General features: G+C 49.9%; 1 protein-coding gene across 2 annotated transcripts in view; it reads left to right on the top strand.

Moving 5' to 3' along the window:
* Positions 1 to 13,571, top strand: part of PRKG1 (protein kinase cGMP-dependent 1) — a 534,317-nt gene that overhangs the window by 28,920 nt on the left and 491,826 nt on the right. Inside the window, exon 1 of one of the 2 annotated variants that reach the window (XM_052799365.1) lies at positions 5,547 to 6,054. The exons of the other annotated variant lie outside the window; for it this stretch is intronic. Coding sequence (XP_052655325.1) covers positions 5,744 to 6,054 — 311 coding nt within the window. The 5' untranslated portion in view covers positions 5,547 to 5,743. Of the gene's footprint in view, positions 1 to 5,546; positions 6,055 to 13,571 lie in introns of those variants that run through there. 2 annotated transcript variants of the gene reach the window in all.

Here is a 13,571-nt window from a genome sequence, read left to right as displayed (position 1 = left end):
GCTGCTTAACATGAGCCTAAAGAGACTTCTTAAGGCAGCTGAATCATTTTGAAGCTGCCTCTGGCTTAATCCAGCCCATAGGAAGATGTGTCTAAGCTCTGCTCATGTCTGACCTTTCTGGGCAGTCCAGCCCTTTCTGGCAGGTGGGAAAAAATCAACAAGTCACTTGAGGTGTGTATGGAGAGGAGGGATGGGATCAGGGATGATAATTCCCACGCCTGACCTGCCTGGAGATCTGCTGCTATTTGCAGCTCCTATCTAGGGGTGTGCAGAAAATGAGTTTACTCTTTCCTGGAGAAAGCCCAGCCCCAAAGATTTCATTTAGGCTGAGGACAGGAGAAGGTGCTGCCAGGAAGCCTGTAGCATCCCCTCCCACCCTGTAGGGACTCATGAGCAGCTGAACTAGCACTGAAGCGAAGGGACGCGGAGACCCACTGTTACCACATGCAACCATCTGATGGGGTGAGCTGTTGAAAATCCAACTTTCCATGTGATCATGGGAGAAAAAGCCTGGCTTAGAAAGACATCTTTCAACTTAAGTTTGTCAGATGCTTTTTGGAGGGCAGAGGATCTGTAGTTTCTATAGATACGTAAGCAGGGCTGGTGTGAATAGGGTCTTGTAGTGGGGAAAAGAAGTCAGAGGGACAGTTTTGGTTGCCCTAATGGAAGGAAAAAGCTTTGAAGGGCTTGTTGAATGTGTATTCAGCTTCTGGATGTTGAGAATAATTTATTGTGCTATTTTTATGTAAAACTCGTGTTCCTCCCACAAAGATGACTGATACCCTTCTCTGTTTCAGCTCTGCAGCCCACCCAGCAGGAACCACAGGTACAGGCTATCCTTCAGCCTGGAAAAACAACGAGGGAAGGGTTATCTCTTACCTTGCCAGTGCGTTAGGTCCTTCATGCCATCTATTTTTTCCGGACAAAGGGCCCACGAAGGAGAACAGGAAACTTGCATCTTAAATCAGATTCTGACACACGCGTCTGTGCACAGGAGGGGAGGAGGGCTTGAAACCACCATGTTACATGGGTAATTCTGTGCTATTATACACTCATAATGTCTCATCCTTTTGCCTTGCATGACACAAATATTCATTTTTGTGTTATTATGTATGCCCCTAATGTGATACAAAAAGCTAAGCATGCTACCAATTGCAGTACAGCACACTATTTTTTTTTTCTTGTCTCTGCAGTGAGCATTTTTTTGTAACATTCATAATAGGTCTTGGGGTATATTTTTTCTCGTGCACTCTACTCCAAATGATCCTCGTCCTGGGAGGATTTCCTAGGGCAGGCTGGAGAGGTTGCATGCTCTTCACAAGAGCTACTTCTCAGTGTTTCTTACTGATAATGGAAAGAATCTACATACTAAAGGAAAAGCCTCGAGATAATCCAGTTGAGATGTTGATTTGACTTCCAGTACTCAGGAATCAATGGGGTTTAAAAGACAGCACTTCCTGCAAGACTGCCCAACCCTGGATTTGGAGGCTCCAGAAAGGACCAAAATAAGGAGGGCTGTCCGATGTCATGAGAAAATAGGGCTTATTTTTGGAGAGGGACGGGGCTGAATCACTCCCCAAATACTGCCAGTTCCTGCTCCTTGGTCTTAGTGAGGCTACTTTGACACAGTAGTTCCAGCCTCATCCCCATCCTTGGGGGCTGAATTATTTTCTAGCGGTCCTCTGCAAATCCGTAGGGCACCGTGGCCCCAGAAGGAGCTACTGGAGGCACTCTGTTTGGGGCAAGAGGCAAAAAGAATGGCCAAATGTGCACTAGGGGGAGGAGTCAGATGTGTTCATGTTTCAGTATGTGGCACTGCTTCCTCTTCCTCAGGGACTGGGGTGAATTTTGGGTGCATGGTGGAACAGCAGGTAGCATCCCACCGATGAGACCTGTTGAGTCTCAGGGGTGAACTGCACCTTGAGTTGATTATAGCATGCTTTTTGCAAGAGTTCAGCTCACGTACGTGCTGCTTCCTTCTAGATCTTCCTGTATTTTTAGCCCTTCCTTCTTCACATCGTGAAGGTGTTGCTGTGAATATGCACGTAGGGAATGCATTCGGCTTTGCAAGTGGCTGTGTGCCAGCAGCAGGTAGAGTCCCATAGGTCACACACCTTCCCAAATCTGCACAAAGCCCCGACCGGCAGAGAAATACATTGCAAAATCCAAGTGATTCAACTTTCTACTGCAGGCAGATCTGCTCCCATAGATATTTTGGGAAAAGAGTAAGGAGTGCATTGGATTGGATTAGGCAGCGGAAAAAAAAATGCTTCCAGGAGGAGGAAAATGTTTATGTATGTACTTAGTGATGCATCTCCAGCTTCTCCGCCTGCGCGTCCTGGCTGGCTGTAGCAAGGTGACATTTGCCTGTCAGTGATCCTGCTTGCTACCTGAGCTTTGACTGGCGAGCCCAGGGAGACGTTTGCAGAATAGAGGGCTTTCAAATATGTTTTTAGCTTGGAAGATGGCAGCTGAGTGGGTGCATTTAGTGACAGATGATCCTTGAAAGGTTTAGAAGCAAAAGCTATTAAAACCTAGGAGCTGTGCAGAGAGGAAATATTATGAGTACCTCAGAGCCTGTTTGAAGAGAAGAAACATCCCTGTTTCATGTGATTCCCATCAGCAAGCCCCAGCGCGTGGTGTTTTGGGACAAAGATGCCATCTGCAGATGCTATTTTTTTTTTGCTTACTGCTTACTTGACATCCAGGCACAGTATCACAGTGGCCAGATCAGGAAAAGGCTTTGGGATGACCGTAGCCAAAGGCTCCCTTAACAAACTGCGAGCAGCTTCACCCCATCCTCCCGAAATGAAGCCAGTTGGTGGATTCCTGCCATTCTTCTCCTTAAAGCTGTTTCTTTCCGTTCACTGGATCAAGACGACAAAGCAGCTGCCCCGAGAGTCTGAGATTTTGTTTTATTGGGAACTTTAAGTTGAAAGGAATGGGATCAGAGGAATTCTTTTTATCGGAGTGGGGCAGTACCCTGGGATCCCTGAGATTACACATCAGCTGGTACCAGGAAAGCCTGAAGTATGAACCGCAGGGAGGAGATCTGCACTTGCCCGATGGTTTCTTTGGGAGAGCATGAATAGCCAAAAATAGGCAACTGCTGGCTGTCTGCCCGTGGCAGAACTTGGCTGTCAGGTTTTGAATGCCTTTGGGCTGCTTTGGCCTCATCCTTAAGTTGGGGAAGACCAGCCTTAGACTTGACAGCTGTTGATTACAGTCCCAAATCTAAAACTGAGCCACAAAATCTTTCTTTAGACCTCGTAGCTCTTATGAAAACCTGCTTCCTACCTGTAAATAAATATTTTCTCTAGATATACTCAGCTAAATTTCTTGCCAGTTTTATTTCCCATAATTTCTCATGGTTTTCTCTGGACCCTTTCTGATCTAGGTACTGTTGTCTCAGTCCCAGGCTGTGCACCTCTAATAGAAACCAAGTAATGTGACTTTACCGCTTGTCATCTAGAAATTATGTACACGTTTCCCCCCAGGGCTGTTACTCTTTTGAAGCCTGGTGGGCTTCAGTTAACCATATCACCATCTTCCTTGTCCAGAAGTTGGTACTGCTTCTGTAGGGAGGAAAACAGTAAAACTTTAAGCATGCCAGCTGAATGCTATTAAAATATTTTATTTATTATTGATTTCTAGTTTGTAGGCAGCAGGAGTGCATCTATTTAATGCCAGACTTCTTTAAAATGGAAATGTTAAGAAGATATTTGGTACTTTTGTTCCTAGTGAGTTATGCCAGACTGAAATCGAGGGAATATACAGTAAAAAATGCTGTCTGAACTTAAAGCGCATTGGCAACCCGTGAAAACAACCAGAGGACTTTGCTTTTGTGTCTGGCACATGCATCAAGGGGACTGAAAACTGAAGCGGTTTACATAACCCAATTTTTTTTTTCATGTGCATCTCAAAAAATGCAAGAGGTATCAAATACATTGAAGAACGTGCAAAAAGCCTCACGCTTACGAACGCTTTCAAAGAGCGTTAAGCAGGGAGCAGTTGTAATTCCTCATCTGTTCTTATTATTATTATTATTATTATTATTATTATTATGATTTAAATTTATTTTATAAAGACCATCTGCAGGTTGAAAGTTGGAACTTTGGACTCAGCCAAGCACCAGGATGTAACAGTAAAAAAACCCAAACCCAACCAAAAAAGCTCAATCCCGTAAACACGGTCTCTGTCCGGATGTCTCTCATTTCCAGGTAATGCCCAAATGGGAAGTCTAGGCACACTGCTAACAGCAGCTACAAACAAGTAGGTACCACCCACCTCCAAAAAACGTATCCATGGCTGCATCCTACCTCTCTTCTCCCCAAATCCAACTCCCAGAGAGGGAACTGAAGTAGCTGCTTCTGCTGCCCTGAAAACACTGGAGCACAAAACTGTGCCGGTGCCCCAGCACTGCAGAAGCTCTTGCAGGGTGCCTGTGCCTAGCTGGGTTGTGGGGGTTTTTACCCCCAGCTCCTCAAGACTATTCAATCTTATCGGGAAACCCCCAAACCAGCTATTTTCTTGCGCACAGATCCCTCTTTCTGCCCTGGAGGGCCAAGCCCGGAGCCGTGTTGTCATGGCGTACATGGCTGTCCCTTCTGCGCCTGGCAAACGCAGGCAAGACAAAAGAAAACAGAGCCATTTGGCACCGAGGGCTCAGCCGACACGGCTCATTTATTTTATTTTGTTATTTTTGTGCTGCAGACCCGTGGACCATTATCACATAGGTAGAACTGGCGTGTTGCATTTTGTCGGCATGCAGACAATCCTAGTGCATGAGGCATCGCGCTCGCACACTGGGAAAATCCTACCGTGTTCGCTACGGCAGAAACTAGCTCATGCTTTCATGTGGGTATTGGGGCTACACAAAAAGTCTATTTCCCCTATTTTAAGTTAGGGTTTTTTTAGTGCTCTAAGTTCCATATGCCCTGCCTCCAGGCTTTTCCAGTGCGGACATACTTGACCGATATTCACGTTTAAATCTGGGTTTTTGGAGCCCAAAGCTTGCTGAGACTGAGGGGGAGCCATGCCAGGCACTGGCTTGTGCTTTCACTCAGTGAAGAGAACAAAAATTGGCTATTAAAAAAAAAAAAGAGTAAACGGGAGGTAAGCCGGGCAAGTTCTGTAGGGAGAAAGTAGCACCCGTGACTGGAGCAGAGGGTGGGAAGGGAGAGGACCAGGGGACACCCCGAAAGCGGGACGGAGAGGGCAGGTTTGCGCAGCCATCTCCCAGGGTTGGGACCTGTTTGATGGCCTCCTCCTGCAAAAGGACGGCAGCGGGGAGGGCTCGGCACAGGCTCCCGCAGCCCGGGCGGGGAGCCGCCGGCCAGCCCCCTCCCCGCATCCCCCCGCCGGGCGACCCCGCGGGGCTGTGGGCGGTGCGGGGAGCCGGCGGGGCCGGGAAGGAGGGAGCGGGGAGTGCATGTGCATCCTCGCAGGCGCCCCTGCCTCCCTCCCCGCCGCCTTCCCTCCCCCTCCTGTGTGTGTGTGTGTGTGTCTCCCGCTCCCTCTCCAGCCTAGCCTGACGCAGGCGGATCGAAATCGCCCCTAACAACCCGGCTCCGGAGAGCGGTGCCGGCGGCAGGGGTCCGGCTGCGGCGGGGCCCCGGCGGGCAGCGGGGCCGCGCCGGGCCGGGCCGGCGGAGGAGAAGTTGGCCCAAGTGCGGGGAGGCGGCGGGCGGCCCGGGGGGGAAAGTTGCCGGGAGAGGTGAGGGGCGAGCGAGGCGGCAGGACCATGGGCACTTTGCGGGATTTACAGTACGCGCTGCAGGAGAAGATCGAGGAGCTGCGGCAGCGGGATGCGCTCATCGACGAGCTGGAGTTGGAGTTGGACCAGAAGGACGAACTGATCCAGAAGCTGCAGAACGAGCTGGACAAGTATCGCTCCGTGATCCGGCCCGCCACCCAGCAGGCGCAGCAGCAGAGCGCCGGCACCTTGCAGGGGGAGCAGAGGACCAAGCGGCAGGCGATCTCGGCCGAGCCCACCGCCTTTGACATCCAGGATCTCAGCCACGTCACCCTCCCCTTCTACCCCAAGAGCCCACAGTAAGCAGGGGGTTCACCCCGGGTACCCACCGCCCGCGGGGGGAGCGGAGCGCTCCGTGCCTCCTCGTCTCTCCATCCCCCTCGCCGCCTTCTCCCCTCGCTGCCTGCGGGGCAGCCGCCGGACGCCTCTTCCCCTCCATCCCCCGTCCTCGCTGCTGCCGCCCGCCGGGGAGGGACCGGGGGGGGGGGGCGCGGAGCGGAGCCGAGCCCCGAAGCGCGGCCGCCCCGGGTGCCGCCCGCCCCCGCACCCTCCCGGGTGGCCCCGCGGTCCGCGGGGTGGGAAAGTTGCGAGCTCCGGGCTTGGGGGCTTGGGGGGGGTGGGGGGTGAGGAGTGAGCCCCGAGGTGGGCGGGCGGGGGGGGGGGAGCGCGGCTCCTTTCGCACCCAGTACCCGCCCCCCCCCCCCCCCCCCATCCTGCCGGGGGAGGCACGGCGGCGAGCTCGGGCAGGGGCGGGCTGCCGCCGGGGGAGTCTCTGCTGCCGGCGGGTTGAATCGGAGCGCATCGCTGTCTCGGGGGTTTTACCTCTGCGGGAGGGGACGGGAGAAACTCGGGGGGTCTCTCCGCTCCGGGGAGGAGCGGCGTCCTGCAGGGAGCGATTCACAGCCGGGCGGGCAGGGAAACTTGGAGCCCGGCGGGGTGCAGTGCCCGGGGCTCCAGCAGCCTTCTCGCCACCCTGCCCGGCCGCCCTTGCCCGGCGGGTGCTGGTGTTTTGGGCGGGGGGGTGGCAGGGCAGTGGCAGAGACTCGTTGCAGTGTCCTGGTCCGGTGGAGGGTGTGCGGGCGGGGCGGCGGGAAGGGAAAGTTGCAGGGAACCTCAGCTCCCAGCACGCCCGGGAGATGCTCTGCCCGGGTTTCACACTTGCCGCAGACTAGGCAAATTACAGCGATTTAATGGAGAAAACGGAGACCTCGCAGGAGCGGGATCACTCCCTCCCCTTAGTATCTTTTCCTGGCCAATAAATCGCAATGCATTTGGTTCAGCACTCCTTAAGGGGAAAAAAAAAGAGGAGAAGAAGAGATGATCCACTGCCGAAGCGCCTGGCTTCATGTGCAAGCACAGTGGAGGGCGGCAGGGGCCGGCCCGGGGCTCGCCTCCCCCTGCCTGCTGCTGCCGGGTCGTGCCCCTCGGCGGGCGGCAACCGGGCCTCGACCTCTCCGTCGCCGCTGCCGGTCGGTGGACAAATCCGCCTCCCCTTTGCAGCCGACATCTTCCTCGCCGATTTAAACGGGAGCGCTGGAGTCGTGGAGGATCGTTCGAGCCATCCTGGTAGTTGGGGTTGCTCTTGTTTGGGGTGGGCTTTGGGATGCAGGTCACCCCCCCCCCCCCCAGTCGCTTGTTAGGGCACATGGCGGACGGGGTCCTCGGCCTCTCGACGCTGCGTTGCTCCAGCGAGGCCCCTCCGGAGCCCCATGCGGGACTTCAGCCCCACATGGGTGCTGGTTTACCCCCGGGCCGGGGCAGGTGCTGCAAAGCGAGGTGGGGCAGCTGCGACGGACGATGCCCAAGTGCTCCCCATTGCCCTGACTGGGGATGTCAGAGCCGGAGCTGCCTGCCCGCCGCCGGGACTCGATCTTCTCCTCCGGCGAGGTTACGGGCAGGGGCCGAGGCCGGGCGGTGCCGCTGGCCCTTCCCGCCGCCATGGCGGGGCCCCGCCGTCTCCTGGCAACCGCCGCGCCGGGGACGCCTGCCCGGGAGGGCGGCCGCCGTTGGGCCGGCTCCGCCGTCGCCTCGGGACCCTCGGCCGGGCCCGGCCGCTGTGTGGCGGCGGCGCGGCGGCTCGCCTGCCTGCCTGCCTGCTCTGCTCCGCTCCGCTCTGCTCCGCTCCGCCCCCCCCCCCCCCCCCCCCCTTTCCCGCCGCCTTTTCTCCACAGATATTTTGCCCTTTTAAGGCGAAAGGCCGTGGCTCCGGATTCAAAAGGGCGGCGGGGAGAAACTGTGGTGGACCAAAAGAAAAAAAACCCCAACCCCCAAACCCCCCCCGACCCCCCCCAAACCAAACAAAACCCACCCCAAAAGTGGAGACCGGGCTCTGTCAGGCGGGGGGCGGGGGCTGCTCACCCGCAAGCGCTGAGGCGCGGGCAGGAGGGTGGGTCAGTGCAAGCTGTGGTGTGGCTGGTAAACGTCTAAGGTGGGGTAAGGCAGCCCGGAGGCATTAATTTCCTCAGTTAAGCTGTAGGACAGAGTATCGCATCCAAAAATACTTATTTTTCTGTCAGAGCCATACGTGCATTTACCCCTTGGTGCCCCCGAAGTGCAACTCGAGCCCCCCCAGAGCTCAGGGAAGGACTTCAGGTATCAGCAGAACAAGCCTGGAGCCTCTGCCGTAAATATGTAGGAAGCCTAACGAAGCCTTGAATTAATGTTTTCCAGCTTGAATTTTAATTGCTCATTGTGCAAATGCCTTGCCATAGTCTCATGTGGGGCGTAACATGCCACCTGCCTGAGGGAGTATTTCATATTGACCTTCCATGGTCAATATTCTTAATACTATCTACAATATTTAAGTCAACTTGCAGCTTCAGACCTTAATCACAGAGGTGGAAAAGAGACGCGTGCTCAGCTTCAGGAGCATACGTTGCTCTAAGAAGCGTTCGCTCTTCTGTTTGAGCCGTCATGTTATGGTAATGAGAAGTCCTCAAAGCCTCATGCCCAAGGATGGACACTTACTGAGGCGACATGATGTCTTCTGGTGATAGACGGTCATCTTGGGTGCTTGCCTAAATCCGTAACTGCACTGATAAGCACTTTTAATTTGAGCATCCCAATGGAAAAGAAGACACGGCTACCTAAACAAAGGAAAACATGAGCCGTGTATTTTGCTTACCTGTAGTTCTCATGATTAAAATACAGTCCAGATCGCCTGCTCTGTTAGTGGTGGATGTACCTGGGAGACTGAGTGAGGAAGCACAACTGGTTTAGTTTATTTGGGATCATTAATACCTAGATTTTGATTTTTCTTATGCTTTTCTATGTGCAGTTGCAAACATGGCTTACATAGTGCTTGTGTGTGGTTGCGGGGAGGTCCTTGTCTTGATTAATCAAACATGACACAATCTTGATGACATTTTGATGTTCAAGATAACCTTTTGTGGTGGTACCGGAGGTTAAGGTGGAGAGGACCTGGAAGCAGAACAGGAACTACCGAAATACACAAAGAAGGGTTGACTTTTTTGCCCCATTCATGCCAAACCTCAGTGACTCTTCCAACCTTTGGTTCTGACAAGCCACCAAAGTATCAGCCTGTTTTCCAGCATTATACAGAAGTAGGAGCACCAAGAGGACACACTGAAAACCTTCAGTTGTTTGGTAGAGTGTGTTTTTTTTGCAGTTAAGTGGTGCTGGGTCTCTCCTCCTGATCTGGTAGAGCACCTAAGGCGGACGGAGATTGGTAGGATCAGTAGTAGTAGCAAGTCTGTTAGAAAGGAGGAGGAGTGATCATGAGGGCGATGGTAGACTTCTGATACCTGTGGGTCTGACTCTGTGGTTAAGTGTCTATGGAAGCTGCTGTGATTCCATGTAGAAGATTCTGGGTTATAAAATGGTTAAACTCCAAATGGCTTTTAAGTGTGAAATTGAATTTAATTGCCTCATATGGAAAAAATGCCATTAAATTTCCTGCAAGATCTTACCTTGCACACGAACCCCACCATTTAAGATGCATATAGTTTAAAAAAATACGTGTTCCAGAGCGTTAGGAGTTTTAGTTGCTGTTGCAGGCTTAGGCTTATTTTGCATCTAAACTTCTTTCTTTTTTTAAATGTGAAATGGGACTTTGTGGGTTCACATGACTTTATAGCTAAAATCTGTGCAGAGACACATCCTGGCATTTTCTTCCAAGTTACGAGACCAGTGAGAGAAGTCAGGCATTGGCATCTTTATCAGTCTTTGTATTCAAGTAACTAGAAGCCAGTTTTCTAAAATAAGTGGCTTTTTCTTTCTCCCCCCAAAGGAAATAACTTGCAAGAAGTGACTAGAGTAAGTGGGCACAGACTGTGGAGAAAGCTGGATGGTTTTCCATGGTAGAAAAATGTCGTGACAAATCCTTATCCTCTCTTCATCTTCTAAAATTGCTGCTCTGTTTGTTTTTCCACACCTTTGACCTCTTGCAGGATATATCGTGGCTGCTAACAGCCTGTCTGCATGAAAAGAATACTGTGAGACCAAGTTCGTACCAACTGTTAGTCCAATTAAGATTTTACAGAGCTGCAGACCAAAGAATAGCCTTTTTAACTAGGAAGCTGTAACTCTCATCTCTTCGCTTTCGTTATGTTGTGCTTGCCATGGGAAAATACCCAGGACTTCAATTTTAAAAGGCTGTTTCGTTTGGTGATTGGCAACAGCTGTATGCTTTTTTGGAAGACTGTGTAAGCAGCATGTTTTGTTTTCCAGAAGGGGAAAAAAAAAAGTAGAAGCAGAGTGTAAAACAAAGCGGAGAGCTAGTGAGTGTGAAGAAATGTATACGGCCCGAACTTCTCTCATCAGAGGTGGTGTAGTCCTGTCATTAACTGAGATAATGGCAAAATGCTGTGTCATTTATAGAAAATGTTGAGTGAGGTGAAAAATAACTTGTTTTTGTGAGTTAACAGACTTAGGAATGCTTTGAATGTAAAGTTGGGGGATCTGCCAAAACCCCAGAGATTCGTTTTTGCGGGGAGGAGCAGCCTGTGAGTCGTATTTAAAAGTTCTGGTTAAAAAAAAGAAAAAAAATACTTGGTTGTATAGCCTTAGGGAAAGTACAATATACATACAAGAGATTTAACAAAATCCCTTCAACAGCTAAATTGGTTCTTTGAAGGCAAATGTGCACATCTTCTGTGGACTAGAGGCATATTTTTAAGTGCTCATAATAGTAATAAAACCTCCAGAAATATATGAAGTATTTCATATTTAGAGTGCATAAAATTATGTGCTGGTATTTGTAAATGGTATGTATGCTGCGGTACCCAGCAGCCGATCATTAATTAAAATGTTCAAACTATAGTTCTAAAAAACTCAAAATGACCAAAACCCCCAATCTCTTTTCTTAAACCCCATGCTTTCCTCTTTCTAAAATCATTTGGAGGATGGTTGCAACGTAATTTAACTACTAGAAACTGATGGTTGAGATGACTGAGGGACCTGTAATCAGGAACTGAGACACCCTCCTGCAGTGATTGCTTCCTGAAATATGGGACAGGAGCTGTGAAATCAGATGAGGGATGGTGGCCTCTTAAGTCCTGTTACTTTCTGGTTTTGGTGTCACGCTGCAGAAAACACCATATCAAAAGCAGTCAGCAGCGATAGATGTAGTGGTGCATCCTTAAATTTTTTTTTCGGTATCAAGATGTAATTCAGTATGATGTGTCCGGCAACCAATTTAAATGCATTTATCATTTGTTTGAGAGTAATTAACTGCTGTGGTTGCTTTTATGTGCTATGCGATATAATGTTGAATCCATCTGAATGTAGTTTGACATTGTTCTGAAAAGTAATTTACATGCCTGGAAAGAGGTGCTAATTCTTTATTAAACGCTGACATCCATTAATGTCAGTGGGGTTTTTTGGTATGCAGGATTTAGGGGGTTAGGACTTTGCTGATATGTGTCGAGTGGTGATGGGGCAGTGTCTCTGCACTGGTAGGAGGTTTGTGAGAAAGGATGCCGTGCCCAACAGTATGAGACATGGCCAAGAGCATTGCCTTGGGGAATGATCTCCCTTAGGCTCCGCTGACTGGCTTTCCACTTGTCTCGGCGTCTGTCAAGGGGGCAGATCAACTTTTCTCCTGCCGTTCTAGCAGTGTGGTGCCACTCAAACCCCATCGTGGTTTTTGTGTTTGGCTTCAGCTGGCTGATTTGCGTGGACAAGCTCTTGGACGCTGTGAAGGACAGCCTGCTCCTGTAGCAAGTGCTGCTGAATCCAGATATGTAGGACTTGTTGCCTACCCAGCAGCCCAGTCCTAAAGTTCTCTCATCTCTACGGCTGGCCAAGGCAGCTTGGCAGAGTTGCCTTGTGAGCCGTCTCCTCTTTTGACTCCCCAAACACCCAACTTGCTCCACTTCTGTTTGCGCAGAAGGGCTGAGAGCAGAGCCTCCTTGCGCTTCGCAGGGATGAGGTTTTATTGTGAAGGATGATACGCTTCCTGACAGAAGTTTTAACATGCACCGTGTCAAGGATAGTGAGGAATGCAAGTCAGTCAAATGTTATTTTACCCTGTTTTGACAGGTCTGGCTTAGCAGTGATGGTGGTGGTGGATGGGGCTTTCCTTTACGCAAGAAGCACACGTATGACTCGCCTTGGAGTCTGTCCTGCTTAATGTGTTGTGAAGTGGCAAGCCTGAGATTGCTGGTAGTTTGGCTCTTTCTTTGTATAATTCAGCCTTTTGAGGCTTTGGTTACTAGTGGTGGTAAGGAATAACTGTTGTATTTAGTTATTATGCAGAGGACAAAGGTTTTTCTCCATTGGCAAGTAGTGTTCTGGGTCATCTCTGAAGTACACTTGTTTAGTCAGGTAATGTTTATGCTGAATGTAAACTCTAAGGACCAGAAGTGTGTTACTCAAAGGAAGGTAAAAAACAATTCACCGGACAAAGCTATTAAAGCCACATACTTGTTTTGTCATTTTCTCTCTGATTCTTGCTTTGATGAGTGACAGCAAGATTAAACATTGCTGCAGTTTCAATTTTTAGTTCTGCTTAGTGGCAATAAGCAAGACATACTTCTCTGAATTTCTGCTGCTTTCGGATATTAATTTTAGGGGTTTAGTGTACACTATCTTTTAAATCAAAGTAGTTCTGTTCAGAAACGATATTGAAATCTTTATGGTGGTTATATGCAAAACAAAACTATTCAGCAAGTAAATTAGTTTTAAGCAAGCTAATAGCACTTAAATGAAGGCGGTCATTAACATAGAAACTATTTTCTTTAATTGTAATACATCTCCATAAATTCATTTTCTATAGAATTCACTTTTTTCCTCTTACCTGTATTACTGGGTGAATGCTGTAGGTGGATGGTTTTAAAGTAAAGTACATCAACAGAAAACGAGGTCCCAGACCATGTCTTTCCAGACTCTCTGTGAAAGTAGTCCTGAGCTTTAGTAGCCTGTGTTCCTAAACACAGCATGCATCTTACATGTCTGAAATGAATCAACCCCCCCCCCGCCTGCTGATCAGAGCGCTGATACTGAGCAAAAATGTATGTAGTAGCACCAAATTTACACTAGAAAGCTGCTCACAGCAACCTGTGTTGCAGACTCACTGGGAAGGCAAGTGGACTCTATGCCTTTACTAAACACTGTCTCACTGACCACCAGGTGCAAAACAGGAGTCAAGGGGGAAAAATTGCTCCTTTAGAGAGTTAAAAAGGACACCGTGACTTGATATGTGCCTATTCATTTGGTTATCCTGCTTGGGATACTGTGGATGCTGTGGGATGCGAAGATTTCAGAAGTCAGTGAATATGAACCTTACCTTAAGGTAAGGTGTCCTGGAGAGCTGTGCTTTTTGAAGTGGAGATGGTGGTGGTTTAAATGCCACTTG

Source organism: Harpia harpyja, chromosome 10 (assembly GCF_026419915.1).
Source record: "Harpia harpyja isolate bHarHar1 chromosome 10, bHarHar1 primary haplotype, whole genome shotgun sequence".
In the NCBI taxonomy this organism is placed as follows: domain Eukaryota; kingdom Metazoa; phylum Chordata; class Aves; order Accipitriformes; family Accipitridae; genus Harpia; species Harpia harpyja.
This window is presented reverse-complemented; position numbering and strand designations above follow the sequence as displayed.